This window comes from Rhipicephalus sanguineus, chromosome 3 (genome assembly GCF_013339695.2).
Source record: "Rhipicephalus sanguineus isolate Rsan-2018 chromosome 3, BIME_Rsan_1.4, whole genome shotgun sequence".
Classification (NCBI taxonomy): Eukaryota; Metazoa; Arthropoda; class Arachnida; order Ixodida; family Ixodidae; genus Rhipicephalus; species Rhipicephalus sanguineus.
The window spans coordinates 146,069,073-146,086,834 of NC_051178.1; the positions used below are offsets into that span (position 1 = coordinate 146,069,073).

The 17,762-nt window shown below is 44.8% G+C and overlaps 1 protein-coding gene across 3 annotated transcripts in view; it reads left to right on the forward strand.

Moving 5' to 3' along the window:
* Positions 1-17,762, forward strand: part of LOC119387399 (mortality factor 4-like protein 1) — a 30,282-nt gene that overhangs the window by 6,338 nt on the left and 6,182 nt on the right. For 2 of the 3 annotated variants that reach the window (XM_037654785.2, XM_049413501.1), the window contains 5 exons: positions 1,060-1,154; positions 2,578-2,693; positions 5,240-5,341; positions 8,322-8,413; positions 11,949-12,051. In XM_037654785.2, the coding sequence (XP_037510713.1) occupies positions 1,060-1,154; positions 2,578-2,693; positions 5,240-5,341; positions 8,322-8,413; positions 11,949-12,051 (508 nt within the window). The remainder of the gene's footprint in view (positions 1-1,059; positions 1,155-2,577; positions 2,694-5,239; positions 5,342-8,321; positions 8,414-11,948; positions 12,052-17,762) is intronic. The other variant, XM_049413502.1, reaches the window with a different exon arrangement.

Here is a 17,762-nt window from a genome sequence, read left to right on the forward strand (position 1 = left end):
TTGTGATTCACTCAATAATACAGAGTCATGTTGTGCCTTATGGTGATCTCGTTACAATGTTTCAGCCACTGCGCTTCAGGTGCCCTGCATCACCTAGTCCTCCCCTCCCCCAGTTTTTTTTTATGCTTGCTCTTTTTTAAGTCTTGTTTCGCAAAAGTGGCATAAAAGTCGGTAAAAGCCATCATTTACTGCACCAAGTATGCACATTCTGTCTAACAGTGGGACAAATATGACTGTCAAGACAGCAGTAACAATTCCGTAGCATATACTTTTGAAGTACCAACCGTAAGGAGGAAGGTATTCCTGCACTTGTTTTAATCTCTGTGTTTAGTGAAACTGTTGTGCACCTGCAGTAGCTAATTTATTCCTGCACTTGTTTTAATCTCTGTGTTTAGTGAGACTGTTGTGCACCTGCAGTAGCTAATTGTTTGCGTACCTTGTTTCATATGCAAGCACTCTCTCTTTGACATGCCAGAGCTGCTAAATAACAAAAGGAACATGTTAATTTCTTTATGAAAAGGTAGCATTTGTGTGGCTGGTTTCTACAGAAACGAGTTGTTGCAGTCAACGCATTGTGTACAGGAAAAGCAGCATTTTAAGTTTTTGCGTGCGCTTTGCTGGTAACTCTTACCTAGAAGCAATTCTCCAGGTCCTGAAAATAGTGCATGCATGAGTTTTAATTATTATTCGTATCAGTTTTCCAGGTTACACATGGAATTGTGATGTGGATGATCTGTCATTTTTATGCAGCATATACCCTTTGACACAACCTTTGTGAATAAGACATACCCTCCATTGAGCTAGAGACTATTAGAGAGACTAGTGTGGTTTTTATTAAAGTGCACGCTTTGGTTAAGCTAAATTTCCCATAATGTGAAGATGTTTTGCAAAGTATTATGTTTGACTTTAAGGCAGCTGCACCTCACACTCATGGAATTATGAGGGCTTAAATGCAGATTCTGGCAGAGCTTCTGGACAGTGAATAACGATAAGAACTGTAAAAAAAATAAAATAAAAAATGAAGGTTTATGTCTACTAGTGTTCTGCATTGCTTTCCAGAAAAGGGAAAAAGAACAAAGCTACTAAGCCAAAAAAAGAGGTGGAGAAAGAACGCTGTTCAACTCCATCCCAAGAAAAGCCCCAGAAACAGAAAGGTATGCATTGGGGCTTTCTTCTTGTCCACTTTGCATAGTGCTCACGGAATAGAAACACGTTAATTCAGGGCTAAGTAGCACATATACTTTTGTTTACCCCATCTTTTGGCTGGTGTCACATCAGCATTCTATTGCGTGAGAGTCAACATCACTTTTAGTGGCCAGGTTCATAGCAACACGACATGGTTGTCTTAAGCGATTGCACATACCAGTTGTTATACTTGACAGGCGCCCATCCTGTTCCTTTGTGTTATGTGTCCTCGTTCAATTTGTGCCGAAAAGTTTCCTCAGTTATGACGTTGCGTGTCATCCTGTGAGCACTATGTATTCCATCCTTTTCACTTCCCTTTGTTGATTTGTGGATATTCGCAAATTTAGTCATAGTTTTATTTCTGCTCATAAAATGGCATCTTCGAAAAATCACTTGTTCAAGACCCAGCTAGGTGGGGAAAGGGTTGCGAAAGGGGGAAATTATCTTTTCATGAACGTTCCTTGACCTTGCAAGCCACCGCGGAGCTTATCTTCTTGCATTTCATGTTCGTGTGCTTTGAGTTGTCAATTAATTTGCCATCCTGCTGTGATGTGCTTGCCTGGTTAGCTCTGGTGGTAGGATGACTGTCCCAGTAAGGCGTTAGCTCACAGGGTTCAAACTCCGAAACAGGACAAACTTTTTAGGGGCGAAGCTCCTCAGGGTGTGGGCCTGTCCCTCCTTTGTAGTATGTAGCATGTAGCCACGCATAGTGGGATGTATCCACTCCATGTGATAAAGATGACGATGACCACTGATGACCATGAAGAATAAGCGCGTTCCAGTATAGTGGATTGTACCGACTACACGTGATAACGATGACGACTGATGACCATGAAGAATAAGCGCGTTCCAGTATAGTGGAATGTACCCACTAATGTGATAACTGATAGCTGATGACCATGAAGTATAAGCGTGTTGCAGACCACACATTCTCTTTCTGCCATGGATGAAAACAATCGTGAAGGCGCTCTCGCCCTCGAAAGGCAAAACGGCAACGCCGACAATAAGCGTTCCCCTGAGCTTAACGTCATATATGAGGACCCCCGCGTTTGTGTGTCAGGTCTTTGTATGATGATCAAGTGGGCAAAATTTACGGGGATTGGCGGTTTACCAGATTACCTCCAGAGTTTCGCCCACTCATCATCATTCACTTCGTGGATATGGCGTGATTTTTTTTATCATTTAAAAATCCTTTAGTATTATTATTCTATTTTCTGAGAAACACATACACATTTTTTTTGTAGGTTGGTGCTAGAAATCAGTGGATGACAGTTTTTCTTTTCCTTTTACAACGAGTTGTTTGCTATGGTGGCATGGTGGCATGTTTGCTTAGTGTGTGCCTGAGGAGGCTTCTGTTTCCACTTCGAAGTGTTTCAACTGTCATGTGAACAGGTGCTGCAGCGGCGGCGGCAGCTGCTTCCCACCAGCCAGCAACTAGTCAGGCTTCAGAGTCGGGTGGCGAAAGCCACAGAAAGAAACGAAGCCGTCTGGACCCACATGTTGAGTCGGTGAGACATTCTACCCAGACTTTCTTGCTAAACTTTGGGATGTAGAAAAGCTTTGGCATCGGCTAGCCGGTGAAGTCAAAGCAGTCGTGCTCAAAACTGCTCCAAAGGTCTCAAAAGGACCTCTATTGTGAAATTTGATTTCAGATGTGTGTGGTATGGTGCATCGTGAAAGGTCATTGCACCACTTGTCTGCAGTGTTGGTAGAGCCGTAATTAAAGTAACTCTATAATTCGTTAAGAGAATAGATGGCCAGGTGCCTTGTTTTCCATGCTTTTTTAAAGTGTTGTGAAACATTTGAGTAAATGGCATGAAACTAATTGGGAACACTGTGAATTTTTGTTGAATTCAGCACGATTCTTAAATCAAGCCTGACTTTCTTTCATAGCACCTTCTTGATAATTTATATCCACGATGCCCCTTAGCAATCTAAGCAAGGTCAGCTTGTGACTTCAGCGTGAAATGTGGCTTGGGATTTACATAGTATTTACTTTTGCACTCAGCTTGGGAAACTTATGAAATGTTAATTTTCTCTTGTGTCATGATTGACACTAGATGCCAGGGTCGTTATAGACACTGAAAGTTATTTGTACACACATAGTTTCACAATACACATGCCTACCACTTTGCTAAAAGATGTTATTCATGGTTGTGTTTGCATCTTGGCAGTTTACATCAGGTTCTAGTAGCCTCATCTTTGCAAATTTGACCTTTCATAATTTTATACATACAGTATATTGTCGATTATAAATCAACGTTTTTTTTTTTCATAAAATGGCCTTCAAATAGTTTGGGGGTCAACCTATAATCGGAGTCTACCTATACGCGGAATCGTAAAGTCGGCTTATCTGTGGGGTTCGACGAAAGGTCTTCGTCCTCGGATGTCCTGCTATTCGACGCATCGATAACATCAGCCGCAGAGGTAGTGGAGTCGTGGCAGCAGCTATCTTCCAGCGCGTGCGCGCCACTTCCGGAGCCGGACATTTTTGCGATCTGCCACGACGATCGCGAACTATAGCGAAACCACGCGAGGCGAAACTACGGAGCACATTTAAAAATCACCGTCGCACGGCATTAATGCGAACTGCTTGGGAAACACGGTCTCGAAAGCAGCATCCTTTGATAGAGGGCGAACGATGCTCTATGAATAAAGAGGAATTTATCTTGCGATGCACCCTGCAGTTTTGTTTTCATACAATAGAAACAATTTGTTGACAAACCATCGGCGTCCGTGTGGGCTGGCAACACTTCGGGCGGAACTAAACCACATGACCAGTCACATGCGCCCACAAGCGTCTTCGCGTCTTTTTGCACTCACGCTTGTTCGCCATTTCTGCATTTCACTTCGCTTGCAAGCAGTGGTGTGCGTGATTTGCGACGCTGCCAAACGGACGCCAAGATGCCACCGCTACACCTGCAACAGTACAGCGCTGCTTTCTAGAGGCAAGCGATCCTCTATGCAGAGTCGGAAAGCAACGTTGAAGCAGGGCACAAGTTTGATGTGTCTGAAAAGTGCATGAGGGAATGGAGAAAGCAAAGGACCAAGATCTTCGCGTGCGCTGCTACACGCCGTTCCTTTCGCGGACCGAAGTCTGGGCGATACCCTGATATTGAGGAGGCAGTTCGAGATTGGGTTCACGACCAGAGAAGCAAGAGCCTGAGTGTTTGCTATGATGATATTGAAGCAAAAGCACATACTGTCGCGAAGGATATGTGCATCTCGCAAACCGAATTCAAAGTATCCAAGAAATGGGTCACAATCTTTATGAAACGGAACGGCCTGAGCCTAAGACGACGCACAACTGTATGCCAAAGGTTGCCCCGAAGCCTATGAAGAAAAACAGTGCGCGTTTCTTCACTACGTGAGTGATCTGAAGGCAAAGCATTCACTCCTGCTGGGTCAAATCGGTCCGCGTGGCGTTTTCCACGTGTGGCATCTCAGTACCACCGGCACCCGTTCCGACGGCGAGCAGCAGCAGTGGCTCACATGATGGCAATGACCGTGACTGCGTGCTTCTCTGAAGCGACGACGAGTCGTAAGCAATGTTTCATGGGCAAATAAATGTTTCTTTGCATCACTCCCTCTTCTGAAAAACTTATTGGTGAGCTATGGCCGCAGCATGAGGCTGTGTTCGGAGTCAACTTTTTTTTCCCCTAGAAGGGGTTGCAAGTTGGGGGGTCAACTTATAATCGGCAATATATGGTAAATGTTCATCTGCACATTTAATATGTAGGCAGTTTCAAGTTGAGTGTTGAGGAGGATACCTTGACATGAATTATACTGGAAAAGTCTTTGCCGTTTGCATTATGTGATGTGCCACAGCCTTTGCCATTGTCATCTTGCATTGAGATGGAGTGCAGTTGCTGTGAATCTGTCATCAAGTTGTCTCAGTACATTACGAAACTTCATAATTTTTTGTGCCAGTGTCTTAGTACACTATGAAACTTCATAATTTTTTGTGCCAGTGCTTTCATGTTGTGCAGCTGTGCTTTCTGAAATGGATTTTTAGTTTTGCTATAGCTGTGCTAAAGGAGATTTTCTTCCAAAGGAGGAAGCATTCTTGTCCCGAGTAGAGATCAAGGTGCGGATACCAGATGAACTGAAGCCATGGCTTGTAGACGACTGGGACCTTATCACACGACAAAAAAAGGTGATGGCTTATTGCTTTACTGCTTAAGACAGCTTTCATAGAAAGCCCTATACACTATTTCAGCCACAGCAGGAAGGCTAAAGAGATTTGTATTTCACTGCTCACATTCATGACTAAAAATTCATTCCACATTTGAAAGTAAGTTCAGGTGTATGTATTGCTTACACAGGCCCACAAATAGTGCAGGTGTCTGCGACATCACAGCAAAAATGTAGGGATAGGCGAATATTCGGGTGTTTCGAATATTCGAACGAATATTAAAGTATTCAAATTCGCTTCGTTACGAATTTAGATTCGAAATTTCGAAGTATTCGAAATGAACGAATATATGTATATATTTGACCGCACATAACTGCCTGTAAAGGTGGTTTCACTGCAGCGTCTGGTTGCTGTGCCGTGAGACCACTCATCCAGGAGAAATCTGCGCTGCCGCGAAGCCACACTTCAAGGTTAAATATACATATTTTCTTTTTTTAAGTTTAAAAGCGTGTTATATGGGCTTATATGTGCTAAGTCTAGTAATTTTTAAATTGTAACGTATTGTACCACTTATAACTTGCACCCTACTGCTATTCAAATTTTTATACTATTCAAGGTTTCTTCACTTCATTTCAAACCAAAAAAGTGACATTCACTCATACCTAGTTCCAGTTCTTAAAAATATTGTGCAAGGGTCATGACAAAAATGCTCATTTTTCTTAATAATATGTGGTGAGTGCTATTCGAACTATTCGATTCGAAATTATTCAATCATATCACTATTCGCTTCAAACCTCAAATTTACTATTCGCCCATTCCTACAAAAATGTCTTCCGCACTTGGTTATGACATGAATAAAACTAGTTTTGGAATACTAAATGCTGTCATTAGTCTTGTAGATTGTATGAGCGGAAAACAGCAGGAATAGAAGGAAAGAACTTGACAGGATACACTCAACTTACAACTGCAAATTATTGGAAATTTTTCTCACGCAAGAGCACGGAATCGCGCATGTGCAGCCACCTTATCACAAGAAAGACTAGGCCAAGACAAGACAAGGAAGGTTACTTATCCGAACTGATATGTACCATGCTTCAACTACAGTCAAACCTCGTTAATACGTACCCGCTTAAACGTACTAGCGGTTAAAACGTAGTTACGACGAATCCCTGACCGAGTCTCATAGAGATTAATGCATTCGTTGACCGCTTAAGCCGTAGTGGTTCGTCTTATGCCTACCGGTTAGTGCGTACCTGCGCGTACCGCGATAACTTTTTCTGCCATAAATGTTTACAGCGCCGCTGAACTTGCAGACGCCAAAATGTGCCGCAAAAGGTCTTCTTTTCTAGAATCACAGAGAGCGGTCGATCAATGATTCCAACTTCCGCGCGATTGCGGCGGCGCCTTTGCGGATAAGCATCGGGAAAGAACCAAGGCGTGATGGTGGCCGCCGACGATCGCGCGCCAGTATGACTTATCGCCGGCAGCCCTATCACCTTCAGCTATTTGCTCGGGCACGCGTGTGGCGTAGCGCTACCTTAAGCCTACTGCACGATTTTTATAGGCGACAACCTGAGCGCGCTGCGCCGCCGATCACTGTCGTCTCGTTGTGCAGGACGGCGTTGAAGTGCGCGCCGCTTTGTAGAAATGAAAGCACCTTACTGTTGCCGAGTTCAGCGTCGAGGGCGCCGAGAAACCTCGCTACATTGACAATTTCACGCCAAGCGCGCGTACAGTACAGCAAGCATAGCGCTGTTGTAACCATACTGCACGCTTTTGTTAGAGGGCTGCCTAAACGTGCCTCCGTCCGCTACCAGGAGCGCTAGGGCACGTTGAGATGCGGTGCGCACATCGCTTGCTGAAAGCTCGTCGTCACTGCGATAACCCAACTAGCTAATCGCCACATCTGTGCGCGGTCTGGAGCGGAGTGCGTGCGAAGAACACACGGCAAGCGCGCGCGTACGGTACAACAAGCGGCCCCGCACCGCAGTGACGGCGTGAGCCGAGTAGGCGACACGATGCACGCAACTAGCCAGGGACGATCGGCTCCACGCGGCCGTACCGTGTTTCAATGAAACTTATCAGTTTTCGCTTAGTGGCAGATCGCGATGCAGACGCGTACACATGTATTGCAGAGAGCCGATACTGTCCGCTCTGTCGCTGTGTCAGCCGCTGCGTATCGCGGACCCTGCAATAGTTTCGAAATGCACCTTTGGCGTCTCCACCGCGCGCTATAGGACGGTCGTGTGAGAGAGCCAGAATCTTTTCCGCACAAAAAGAAAGAAAAGGCGTTGTGGTGGGTACTTTAGGCAATATCTGCTGTGGGACTGTGTTTGTTTCTATGTTGGCAGTGATGGCACACTGTCAGGAGACGCAAATTTGTATTTGCTGGTTAATGCGTACTACCGTTTAGTACGTAGTTATGCCGCGTTCCCGTCAGGTACGTATTAACGATGTTTCACTGTATTTAGAAAGCCTATTTCTTTATCATTCAATGCTACCAAGGGAACACTGATGCATGTGGTTGAGTCTGCTTTAATCTGTCCAGCTTCCGTGATCTCCCTGGCCAGTCTGTGTTTTGATTTGCAAAGAACATTTATGCTAGCAAACTGTGGATTGCGCCCGAAATCTTTGCAGTGCAGACAGGTGCGTGCCACCTGCAAGAGCCTTCAATGACAATGCATGTACCTATGTTCTCCGAGTCTGTAAGGTGGCTGCACATGCGCGATGCCATGCTCTTGTGTGAGAAAAATTTCCAATAAACTGCAGTTGTAAGTTGAGTGTCTGTCCTGTCAAGTTCTTTCCTTCTATTCCTGCTGTTTTCCGCTCATACAATCTACAATGTGTTGCACCAACTGGCCCAGCATACCACCTTATTGAACTGTCGTTAGTGTTCCTTTTAAAAATTGCATCACCAATAATTAATGTGCTACACTTTGCATTTTTTGCTATTGAAGATTCGTGTTCTGAAGTTAAATGTGCAATTATTGTTTGCATGCAGCTTGTTCAGCTTCCCTGCAATGTCACCGTGGACCACATTCTGGCGGATTATGTGAAACAGAAGACGTCAGTGAAAGGAATTTCATCTAACAAGTGAGTAGTCTTACTTTAGCTTACATGCGGTGTAACTATCTGGTTTTTGTATTGCCCTATATAGGCCCCTTAAGTGAGTGAACTAATAGACAGGCCATCTATCATTGACTCAAAGGAAGGTGATGGGGACCTTCACTATTATGTCAATTATTCGTAGGACCTGTAATAGATAACGCTGGTGATAGACACACACAGAGACAGAGCATAGGGATCTACAGATATGCTCTTTTATGTCCATAGGTAATGTCTCAGAGTGTGTGTTGCATAATGTTATCGCTGGAGCAAGAACGATAGGAAGTACAACGGTGATGGACATACAGCCTAGAGCACTGCACGGGCCGATTTTTCCGGCCCGGGCCCGGCCCGGCCCGAAAACGCCATGCTCCGGCCCGCCCGAGCCCGGCCCGGTGTTCTTAAATGTGGCCCGTACCCGGCCCGGGCCCGAAAGGTTTGGGCCCGGCCCGGCCCGACCCGTTTCAGCTAGTTATGCCTTGAGCATAAAGGAGGCACTGTCTAACCTTCGGTTATTGTGAAGATACCTGCCACACACAAGATATTTTCTAGAGATTGTTTTGGGAACTGCTTTCAGTGTCACGACTTTCACTGGTACTGTGTATACTTTCGGTTAATTACGCCCGTAACACTCTTGCGAAATAATTGCAGGGCAATATAAAATATAATTGGAGTCATAGCTGGCTGTTTTATGTACGCCCGCAGTGCTAACCACGCAATCTTATTTTTGCATTTCAAAGAACGACTACAAAATATACCTCCATAAACCGAAAAAAAAAAACATGGCAGACATTTTTAGTTTGTTTTACATAATTGCATACGAGCTAGGGCTGTTGAGTAAAAGTAGCAAGTATGCAAACTTCATCTATTGCACAATGCAATGAAAAAAAAAAAGCCAGGCAGATCCCACGCAATGTGGGAATCGCAAGTAATGCGAAGCAGCCAGAAAAGAGCTGCATATATCGTCTTGTTTGTCATTGAGGCAAACGAAGTCATTCATGTCGTGACATCTAGTTCACTATATATTGCAAGTTTGCCATGAATGGATGGATGTACAATCTGGCGTATGCCATGCTAATGAAACGTGCATTCTGGTACATATATACGATTCGTGATCTGCTATTTATATTAGACACGCACTCAGGTGACACACTGATTTTGGTATATATCCAGCTAACAAAACGGCCGCGAGCGCACCACGAGCGTGGCGTCTAAATCATGCCCTACATGACATGCGCTCATGATTGTCATATTAAATCCTGTTATTTATGGTCGTCCGACAGTCACGTCGCGCAATACCAATTTTGGTGAATATCAATCTAGCCAAACGGCCGCCAGCGCACAATGAGCGTGGCACGTAAGTCATGTTATACATGACACGCGTGTGATGATTTTCATATTAACTCCTGCTATTTATGTTCGTCACACAGTGAGGTCACGCATTACCAATTTTGGTGTATATCAAGCGAGCGAAACGTCCGCCAGCGCACCATGTGCATGGCACGTAAGTCATGCTGTGCATGACATGTGTGTCATGATTTTCATATAAACTCCTGTTATTTATGTTCGCCATACACTCTTGCCAAGCCATACCAATTTTGGTATATATCAAATTAGCGAAACGGCCGCAAGAGCCCCAAGACTGTGGCATATAAATCATGCTGTACATGACATGCATGACATGATTTTCATGTTATGACCAGTCATTTATGTTCGTCGTACAGTCATCTTGTGCCATACCAATTTTGGTATACACCCCATGAATAAAACGGCCAGGAGAGCACAAAGTCGTAGGCGGCTAGATAGATAGATAGATACGCTCAAGGTCGTAGAAGTTCGCTAAGAAATACTTCGCATTTAAAAAAAAAAAAACGTGCTCTAGATGCTTCTGGTAGGAATACACCAGGCTGGGCAGCGCGTTACATAAATTAAAGCTGTCGTGTTGACTCCTCGGCAGGCAACTGCACCCAACGTACACAACGTTTTCGTGTTCAAAACAAGAACGTTCTTTGTCCCACCCTTCTTCCCCGAGTCACCGCCACCGCAGTGCCATAGATCTGTCAAAGCGAGGCACACCCGTTAGAGAGCGAGCCACCGTCCTCGCTGTTCCCTGAAGATGGCTGTCTCGTCGTCTTCGTGTGACCGCATTCGATCTTTGCAAATGTTACGCCGTAAAGCGAGACCGGACTAAGGGCTTCCAAAACAACTGTCTATTAGAGCGCCGAAGTGAACCAGCCGGCGGCCTCTTTAGCGATCCCCGTCGACGTGACGTGTCTGGTGTCCGGAGCGTGATTATACAGATACGTATGAGACCCGGGCCTAATACGGGCCTGGCTCAGGCCCGAGCCCGGCCCGAGGGCCGGGCCGGGCCGGGCCGGGTAAGGGATTGTTCCATGACTGTGAGTGGTGCTAACAGACATTCTTCTACGCATGCACAAGTACCCAAGAGAGTTGATGGGAGGACAGTCACCATGGTAGTGTAATGATGTGCTACCGCTCATGTAATGTGGAAGATGTTTTTCGCCCACTTTCATTACTTTTTCTGTTTTCTTATTTCTACATTTGACATCTAAAGAAAAAGAAAACAGTTGTGCAGTTTACCCATATGCTTTTCCTGGCTTCATTGTCTGCTCGCTTCATATGGTCGAATATGGCCGAATGAATTGGTTGACAATTAGGTAATCAAGATAAAATTGTTAACAGTTACCAAATGATATTGTTTATGCATTTACATACTGCAATTCTGAAATGGAAGCCAGCCAGCATACCAGACATGTCCCCATACTGACACTTGTTCAAGAAAACCTTAGATTGATGCCAACTTCGAGGTGCCTGTTCCTAGAATCTGCAGTGAAATACATGAGGAGGGCTTCGATAAATGGAATATGACTGCACTTATGGAACTTTTTTTTTTTTAAGCGAAGCTTTTCTAACTCGCAGATTTCTGCTTCGTACACATAAAACCCAGCGTTCGCGAGCGCAAAGAAATGCGGCCCTCAAAAGTGTACTGGTCACATGTGTATTCCTATGTGCCATTTTCCAGTAAATCACGCTCTCTTGATCCTGGGCTTGTTGGCAATCAGCCATTTTTGATATGACAATCTGATTGTTTATCGAGGTGACTTGTCATTTCATTGTTGGCTGGGCACGAACACGGCTGTTGTTATTGCCTGTAGCAATTCAAATGTTGCACTGCTAAGCACACAAATGACGGTCCAGTTCCCGGCGTGGAGGAAGGAAACGGTTAGGAGTGGGCATTGGGCTGTGTGATAGAAAGAAAGAAAGGAAGTAGTATTCCAAGCTTCGCTTGCCCCGATTTTCGTGATAGGGCAGGGGCTAATGATATTTTTTTTGTAACAGGAGTTACATTCAGTGGTGCTTCCTTGTGTTTGCTGTTGCTCATGAAGAATTGTTGCTGAAAAACTATCATAACAATTTGTACTGTACTGCTTAGGAATTTTTGTGTAGCTAACTGCAAAAAAAAAAAAAAACGATAACGGAGCCCTTCTTTCTTCTCACACAGGGAGAGTGCTGTCATCGAAGTGACAAATGGACTCAAGGAATACTTCAATGTGATGCTAGGAAGCCAACTTTTGTACAAATTTGAACGTCCTCAGTATGCCGACGTAAGTTTGGCACTGATACTAAAATCTGTGCATGGTTTGTATTGTGAATAGCGTAGCTCGGCTATCATAACCTTGAAGGATTGAACTGTATTGGGTAGGCTACGTCAAACTTATAGTATTACAGAGTAGACTGTGCAATCAGTGATATGACACAGAATGAGGTGTCATCATTGAGGCACCCATGCAAGAACGCTGCTGTAAAAGCCATGGTTAGGTGTGCCTACACCAGTTCAGCACGTTCCCACACAATCAGATGTGCTTGAGAGCCATGAACTAGATATAGACATGTGCACTACCTAGGCTTGTGCCAATATTCGAGCAGTTCGAATATTTGAACGAATATTACGGTATTCAAATTCGCTTCGAAATGAATTTAAATTATTCTAAATTTTGAAGTATTCAAAATGAACAAATAGACACATATGAACCGCATGTAACCCCCTGTGAAGATGGTTTCACTGTACTGGAGGGGTGCTCTACCGTGAATACACCTATCCAGGGGAAATCCGCACTACCGCGAAGCCCCACATCAATTTTGAATGAATAAATTACCCCCACATTGATTCATAATTTTTAGGGGCGAAGCTCCTCAGGGTGTGGGCCTGTCCCTCCTTTGTAGTATGTAGTAGTAGGTAGCCACGCATAGTGGGATGTATCCACTCCATGTGATAAAGATGACGATGACGACTGATGACCATGAAGAATAAGCGCGTTCCAGTATAGTGGAATGTACCCGCTACACATGATAACGATGGCGATGACGCTGATGACCATGAAGTATAAGCGCGTTCCATGACGATGACGACTGATGACCATGGAAGAATAAGCGTGTTCCAGTATAGTGGAATGTACCCACTACACGTGATAACGATGACGCTGATGACCATGAAGTATAAGCGCGTTCCAGACCACACATTCTCTTTCTACCACGGATGAAAACGATCGTAAACGCGCTCTCGCCCTCGAAAGGCAAAACGGCAACGCCGACAACAAACGTTCCCCTGAGCTTAACGTCACATATGAGGACCCCCGCGTTTGTGTGTCAGGTCTTTGTATGATGATCGAGTGGGCAAAATTTAGGGGATTGACGGTTTACCAGGTTACCTCCGGAGCTTCGCCCACTCATCATTCACTTCGTGGATATGGCGTGTTTTTTTTTTAAGTTGAAAAGCATGTTATACCGGCTTATATGCTCTAAGTAATAGTAAATTTTAAAACGTTACGTATTTTACAGGTTATTACTTGCACTCTACTGAAAGTCAAATCCTGCTGCTATTCAGAGTTGCTTCCACTTCCCTTTGAACCAAGAAGAATGATATTTGCAAATGCCTTGTTTCAATGTTAAAAAATATTGTGCTGGTTAGTTGGGCCATGACAGATACGCTCATTTTTCTTTATAATATGTAATATATACTACTCGAATTCGATTAGAAATTATTCGACGAAATCACTGTTCGCTTCAAACCTAAAATTTACTATTTTTACTACCAGAATGTATTTGTTTTGCGGACATCAAAAAAATATGATAGTCCTATCAAGTTGTGGATGTGAAACTAGGGTTGTGTTTTCTTATTTTCGCAGCATAGAACTTGGTTATTGCATAGCCACCGCACCATTCAGTGCTCATGCTTAGTTCTTTCATATGGCTCGGGTGCGATTTTGTTACATTACGCAGAAGTGATTTCCTTCACAGCATTGTAAGGTGTTGCACTCTCTGTGCTGATTGGGTGATCATGTAGTATTGCTCACATTATTCGTTTATTTGTGAGAAATGTACAAGAAGGAAAGAAAAGGACAATTTCTTTTAATTACTCACGCTTACATACCCTGCAATGCAAAATTTGAGTGCAGCTGTACGCATGTTTTCACTTGATGATATATTGATGCAAAGGCCATACATATATTTGAGCTTCCGGGTGTGCTTTGGCGATGCACACCTCTGGAGTGTGACGTTGGCACTGCTGAGCCTCTGCTCGGTCAGCTTGTTTAGCAGCTGCATCGGACGAAGCACTTTCACATGTTGCGTTGCTCATTATCCAGAAAGGACTGGTGCAAACTCCTAGGGCCTACTGCATGTACAGTTGCAAAGTACCCTCTATGCCATAATTCACCATTGTGTGAGGTAGCGAAGTACCCTCTGCACATCTGTGGGGCAATATGCGCACCTACAAAATTGCACACATTTTTGATGCTCTATCTGATGATGCTGATGATGAATTGTGTCTGAGCCCTGTCTAACAGGTGGGCAGCTGTAAAGCACCCACTTGTTACGCAACTCACACATGCAACACCCAGGGTGTCTACCGACCGGGAAAACCGGGAATTCTCAGGGATTTTGGGTAGTCTGGAAATTCTCAGGGAAAACTCAGGGAAATTGTGCTCCCATCAGGGAAAATCCACAGTAACTTTATTGAAAGGCAACGAAAGTCACGGTAGCGCTGGCTCGATATTTTGTGAACGCATTTTTCAAATCAAACGGCCGCTGCGGCTGTGGGGAAGTGGCGCACCTCGATGCTGTCATTGCCTTCGGAGCGGTGGAGTGGGAGAGAATCAGTCTAATGCGCGGCATGCGGGAACCATGAACTACGACACATCGTATCGCGCAATGTTGTCAGGGTGTTCTGTGACTACGCGGTGTAGTTCTGTATTCTTTCTCGCGCGTGCTGTGCGTTAGCGCCCGATATGGTGTTCTTGTTATCGCCGCGTGTCAAGTAACAAGCATGATTAGTTGTAGAAGCGGTTGCAGTAGATGTAACGAGCTTGAGTTATCTTGCAAGCGATCGCGATCGTTCCGGAAGCGGATGTCTTCGACAAGGCTGGTATCTGGCAAGCCATCCCGATCGGCGAGAAAAAAAATGACGCTTGTTGGCTGTTATCGGAGAGCTCACTCGCTCGGATCCCGAGCTTCAAAGATGCTATTTAGGACCGTGAAGAATAGAATAAATTTCCAGGCAAGAGCTAGCGTAACTCACAGCAAGTGAAAGCTTTTTTTTTTTCTTTTTTTCCCGATGAGGGCACATGCTGAAACAAGTTTCAGGCAGTCGACCGATATTTTGGGGGGCTGCAGCTCGCAGTTACCAGCCACACCACGTGGATGTTTGCTACAAAGCCGAATTACAAAACTTTTCAGAGCCAAGGCATAGCGGCGACACCAGCACGGGTCCCATTGGCTCGATTCGGCGCGCGATGTCGGAAAACAGTAACGTTTCCACCATAATCGGATGTGCCGTAATTCAGGCTGTTACCGTGCTTTCATGAGATCTTAGCCCGCAGCTAGATTGCTTTTTTTTTTTTTTTTTGCGATAGCAACTGTATAGACACTCCGACGCGAATTTTATGCCTTCGCCATGATCTTCCTTATCAAGTCCAAATCGCGATTACATCACCCCGCGCGTCGTATGCTCCATGCGCGAGTGAAAGCGCGCGAGCGCTGCCGACGAACGGGGCTTAAGCAGAGATGAAACGAGCCGACCGTCTCGTTCGCGCGATGGGCACATGGAGATAGGAGCCGGCGGGTTGGGGGGGGGGGGGCTGCGTGAGTCCGACAGGAAGTGCGTACTTTGTACCAGCGGGCGTGGTCGCGTGTGCCGCGGTATCTTTAGTGGGGATCAGCAGACGGCTCATACCTTTGCAGGTGTTGTGCTCTAATTGCAAAACTTCCGTTGAAGCCATAGCAGTGGCGGATCCGGGGGGGGGGGGGGGCGTAGCGGCAAGCCAGCCCCCGCCCCCTCCCTTCAGTGCCTGTCGTCCACCTCCTTTGTCAGGCTGCCTGTTGAGTTTGCCCCCTTTTTCAGGTTGCTTTGCCTGCCACTGCCCAAAAGGGGTAAAGAGAATCCTGTCCCTGCTCTGTACCTCTCTCATCGCTCTACCTTTTCCTGCTTCCCTATGCACATTTAGAACGAAGGCTTCTTACGCACCGCCATAATCCCCTCTGGGCTGTTGTAAATATGCGTGACCCACCAAAATGCACTGCTGAGTGGGGGCTTCAGCCTTTGCAACCCCCCCCCCCCCCCCCCCCCCATTAGGTACATGAATCCGCCCCTGAGCAATAGATAGGGCACTTCTCTCAGTGCAGCGGCTGCGTTTTCTGAAGGAGCGAGCTGCCAGCCTATATTCATATAAAATTCCTATTTGTTGCTATCGGATTTACTGTTTTGCTATTGTGGTGAAACTGTGACTCCTTTTTTTCTAACGTGGGATAGTTTTCGATGTTTTGCGTTCGTGGAGAGCAAATGGTTCGGCTGGGCAACATGGTAGCAAAGGCGTTGCATTGCTCTGGGCAACGCGCGAGGATTTGACAACAACCCGCAGCAGCAGAACAAGCGCAATTCCACAGTGCATTAAACGCGCATTTGTTTCGTATATACATGTGACACTCGGCAAGGCATTTAACTGTGATTGCTGCACTTCAGGCTCAACAAAATTGATTTTTTTTTCACCAAAAAATAAAAAAAGTTTTTTCATGTTGCCATATTAGTTGAGCATTCTTGTGGCATTTTCAGTTTAAGATTAATCCTTCAGTAACTGTGCCTTGCATGAAAGGTCGAATTTCAGTTTAACGAAGTTTCGATATAACGAAGTGAGTTGCTGCTTTTACCAACTTCGCTATATTGAGGTTTAACTGTTCTATGTACTATTCAAATGGGATTAAGTCATTTTTATTTTCTAACGTGTGTATTAGAGAGTGACACCACAGAGCGATATGGTCTCTACCCATCTTGACATAAAACAAAGTTCTGCTTCACTCAGGGAATTTTAGCAAAAACACTCAGGGAAAACCTGGAAAACTCAGGGAATTTAGAAAAGTCAACTCGGTAGACACCCTGAACACCTAATGTCATTCTACGCTTCTGCCACACAAAACTACATGGCTACTAACGTGACCCCTCAGTTGACATGATGCCTGTATAGGGTTATTTTGGAAAGCAGTTTCAAGCATTGGTGTGGTTCTGTGGTAGAACACTTTACCATGCAGAATTTCTGGGTTGAATTCCAGCTCAATCCTTTATTATTATTACCAGCGCTTTTATCTTGTGCTGTGCTCGGCTACAGCGAGGGAGTCTCACTGTGGGAATGGGCATCAAAGAGCTGTGCTCTATAAAGTTGACAAATAACTTGAGTAAGCACACTTCCTGCCAACTTCAAATCATTACCTGGCTTTCACTGTATGCCTGCCAGGTATTATTTAACTCTGTAGGATTTCCATCTTCATGCGAAATGGCCTATTCCAGTGTGCACAATTTAAAAGAAAACTGCGTGCTTGTAGCAGACGCTGTGTTTTGGTGTGTGTGAATATGCATTTGCATACTTTAAGCATTACCAAGTGAAACAAGAATAAGTACATTAAAGTATGCAGGAAGGGAGGGATTACAAATGCTATTTAGCATTTACTCTTGCACACAAAAGATTGCTGTTATTATTCTGCAGCTTTCCACATTTCACTGTGTATGTTACATGTGAAAAAGAGTGCCTTGATTTTCTTTTCCTCCTTATCTCAAGATTTGCAAATTGTATGACTTTCATTTACACACATTCACATTTTTAGTTGTTTTTTCCACCCTACAAGAAGCAGTTAGCACTGCAGTAAATTTGCGGGAAGATAATCCCATTTGACTGCTTAACTTCCTAAAGCTACACAAGGGCTGTATGTATGCACAAAGGCTGCACAAGGGTTGCATCCTGCCTCTTAAAAAACCACTGTCTACACTTTG